This window comes from Phoenix dactylifera, chromosome 10 (assembly GCF_009389715.1).
Source record: "Phoenix dactylifera cultivar Barhee BC4 chromosome 10, palm_55x_up_171113_PBpolish2nd_filt_p, whole genome shotgun sequence".
Lineage (NCBI taxonomy): Eukaryota > Viridiplantae > Streptophyta > Magnoliopsida > Arecales > Arecaceae > Phoenix > Phoenix dactylifera.
Window position 1 is genome coordinate 228,896 of NC_052401.1, and position 3,392 is coordinate 232,287.

Consider the following 3,392-nt stretch of genomic DNA (forward strand, 5'->3'; position numbering starts at 1 on the left):
TCCTTCAATTTTTTTAGGATAAGAGCATGCTATAAGGCTTGTAAACCAATTCACTCCCAGTAAAGCATATGTTTAAGCATTTTGAGTTACTTCCACATGATGAAAGATCACACATCTTTTTCCAAACAATAATAGCATATTCCATGACTTGCTACTCAATTAATCAATGGTGTCATCTTGTCTACACCAAGATGTCAATATGATATTCAGCTAGCTCAGCTTAGTCTAAGACTACTGATTTGAAAATACCCACTTAATAATGCTGTTAGATGACAAGAAACAGAACAAAACTAGACTGAACTAGATTGATAATCAGAACAAGATGCATAATACCTTTTCATATAATAGTCACTTTCTATTATATTTATGATCCTTGACAGGTATACAAAATGTTTTAGTACTCTGCCATGAATTTACACCTCTTAAAAAGGGTAAAAACATTGCTCAGTTGCATATAATACATGCCAAAAGGGCCAACTTCAGCATACATTAATTGATATCGTCAATTTTTACCTTGGAAGATGGAAAAGGATAGAACAATGTAAAATTCCAAAAGTATATCTCAGAAATAAATCTTGGAATGCAAGGAAGTCACCAGCATTCTACCCCATCCAACAAACAGCATCGGTAACAATCAGGTATGGCTAAAGGCTATATATCAGTCCTTTGAGTCCAAAGGATCATCTAAGTCTCTGCTGCTGACACATTCCAGTATAGCTTTTGCATTGAGTTCTCTTCCATATCTCCATAAATAGTTCAGACCAACGGCTAAAGGCTATATATCAGTCCTTTGAGTCCAAAGGATCATCTAAGTCTCTGCTGCTGACAAATTCCAGCATAGCTTTTGCATTGAGTTCTCTTCCATATCTCCATAAATAGTTCAGACCGACGGCTAAAGGCTATATATCAGTCTTTTGAGTCTAAAGGATCATCTAAGTCTCTGCTGCTGACACATTCCAGTATAGCTTTTGCATCGAGTTCTCTTCCATATCTCCATAAATAGTTCAGACCGACAAGTAGCTCCGTTATTGCAGCTTCTGTTTTCATCTGATTTGCAAAATAGAGAGTCTGTAGCAGGAGCACATTTGAGCTTGAAACCAAATGCTGGTGCTCAAAATTGCGCTCGGACTGCCACCTTATCATGTTATGAGCAAGCGGAGAGAGCCAGTCCAATATCCGCGTCAACGCCTCACTCCACTCTGCTGCTAGAACTGGATCGTAAACTGAGGAAGCCATATTCTTTGCATAGGACTTCAGCCTCGCCCACAGGGCTGCTCTTACACTGGTTGGTAACATATTGTACAGGTCATCTCTTGCATCTGGACCAATTAAATGGGGAGAAGCCACAAGCTTCTCGATCACGATTATCACATTGGCGTAATGCAGAGCTAGAGCAGCAGCACCGAGGGTCGACTCCGGAGCATTCAGTAGCTTCTGCCTGGATTCGAGCATAGATAGGAATGCGTTCATATTAAAAATGTTGCCTTGGAAGCGGACCTCTGGTTTCACACCTTCGGCTCGACTGGCAATCCTCGATGCCGCCACACTTGACCTTCGGAAACCACTGTCCAAGGGGATGCAGCTCTGCAGAACAGGGGACTCAAATCCACCGACCATGCACCCGCTGAAAGGTCTTCCGGTGACCGGCCACCTGGTTTTTGAATTCTGGCGCTTTGCAGCGGGAGTCAAGCCGCCGTGGGGTAGACACTGCCTGCCACTCGCTCTGTCAGCAACAGCGATCGGCCCCGATCTCGTACGAGGACTCGCAAGAGGACCAGAAGGAAACCTGCGAATTCTATCACCCCCGGATGGATGGACCGACGAGTGCGTCAGCCCGGCGATGGAGTGGCTGCGAGAAAGGAGGGTCACGGTCGCCTTCTGGTCGCCGCCAGTCGCGTCAGCAGCTGCCTTCTGCTGGAAGCCGAAGGCGTGCTCGACCCTTGCGACGATGGTGAAGAGGGATCGCGCCAGCAGGCGGACGGCATAGTCGTAGGTCCGATTCCACAGCGAGGCCTCCCGGAGATACTTCACATGCTGCCTCTGCCTGATGACCTTCTGCTTGAACTCGATGAGGCCGCCGCGACGGCCCGGGTCGGCGCCCGCCAGCATCCTCCTCAGCGCCTGCTCCAGCTCCCCCAGCACCTCCAGCTCCTGGTAGAGGTCCGAGCTGGCGGCCACCAACCGTTCCATCTTCGTGGCCTTCCGCTCCATCTTCTTCCCGGCGTACCGGATCCCGTGCAGATCGACGCCGTTCTTGACCAGATCCGCGAAGAGGTGCTCGAACCGCTGGAGCACGGGGTCGGCGCAGCGCTTGCCGAGCCTCGCAACGGAGCGCGACAGGGAGGCGAGGGAGTCCATCATCTCGGCGAGCGCCAGACCCAGAAGCAAATCGTCGTCGTCGGAGACAAGCTTCCGGACGCCCTCCAGATGCAGGACCTCGTCGCGCAGGCGGATGATCTGCTCGTCGCCCAGGGAGTGCCAGAGGGCGACGGCCTTGGACATGAGGCTCGCCACCTCGAAGGCCAGCACCCCGATGGCGGCGGCCCTCTCCGGCTCCTTGGCCGCCGCTCCCTTCTTCCGGCCGCTCCCCCTCGCTAGCCCCACGCGCCCGAGCCACCAGGACGATTCCGTGTGCAGCTTCCTCATCGAGGAATTACAAGGGGGAAAAGATCGAACTGGAGGAGGGGTGACAAACAGGACTATAGGAGCGAAAAGGGGTTACAAGCAAGAGATCTTGAAACCCCGGCCTAGATATTATGAGCCCAGCCAGATCTCGTGGTTTACTCCGGGCATCCAATTATTCCCGGTAATAAGGCTGCTGCGGCGCCAGGTTCGTAGGACGGCACGGAGGTTCAACGTCTAAAACAAACATCAAGAAGACATCACTCTCTTTAACTAGAGCATCAGTAGATAGAATATTTAATTTTTATCTAAATTCAAAATTCAATACCTTCTAGAAGATAAAATTAGATAGTTATTCTAAAAATAATAATTATATAAAATAAAGTTTTAATTTTTTAAAAAAATTAATGACTAATTAAATAAAAATACTAATAAGATTAGGAGTAGACATTGAATGATCTAAATAAACGTTTCACGCACAGGGAGAGGATAAAGGAAAACTAATGCAGTGCTGCTGCATTAGCAGCAGCAGCGAAGAAGAGCAATCGAGTTGGGATGGCCGGTTGGTTCAGTAAATGTGACTAGAGCTGAACGAATGCGTGGCGTGATGTTGAAGCGAAATTGCTGGTAGCGTGCATGTGGACACGGGAATTTTCTTTTAGCCAGAATGGGAGGAGCGAGGGGGTGAAGAATTTCATAGAATGCGGCTAGAGAGCTGCTGCCGGCGGTAGATACCGCGGGTTATGCGGTAAGTGCCAGAGTGGGAAGCG

At 48.8% G+C, this 3,392-nt stretch overlaps 1 protein-coding gene across 1 annotated transcript; it reads right to left on the reverse strand.

Annotated features, from left to right (window-relative positions):
• Positions 1-334: 334 nt before the first annotated feature.
• LOC103723834 (protein PSK SIMULATOR 1) lies at positions 335-2,911 on the reverse strand. Its single transcript, XM_008814891.4, has one exon. It carries the CDS (start codon positions 2,644-2,646, stop codon positions 907-909), a length of 1,740 nt encoding a protein of 579 aa, XP_008813113.1. The 5' UTR covers positions 2,647-2,911; the 3' UTR covers positions 335-906.
• Between the last annotated feature and the right edge of the window lie 481 nt (positions 2,912-3,392).

Coding starts and splice junctions, on each gene's coding strand:
- LOC103723834 (XM_008814891.4), bottom strand. CDS start 2,646: ATGAGGAAGCTGCACACGGAATCGTCCTGGTGGCTCGGGCGCGTGGGG.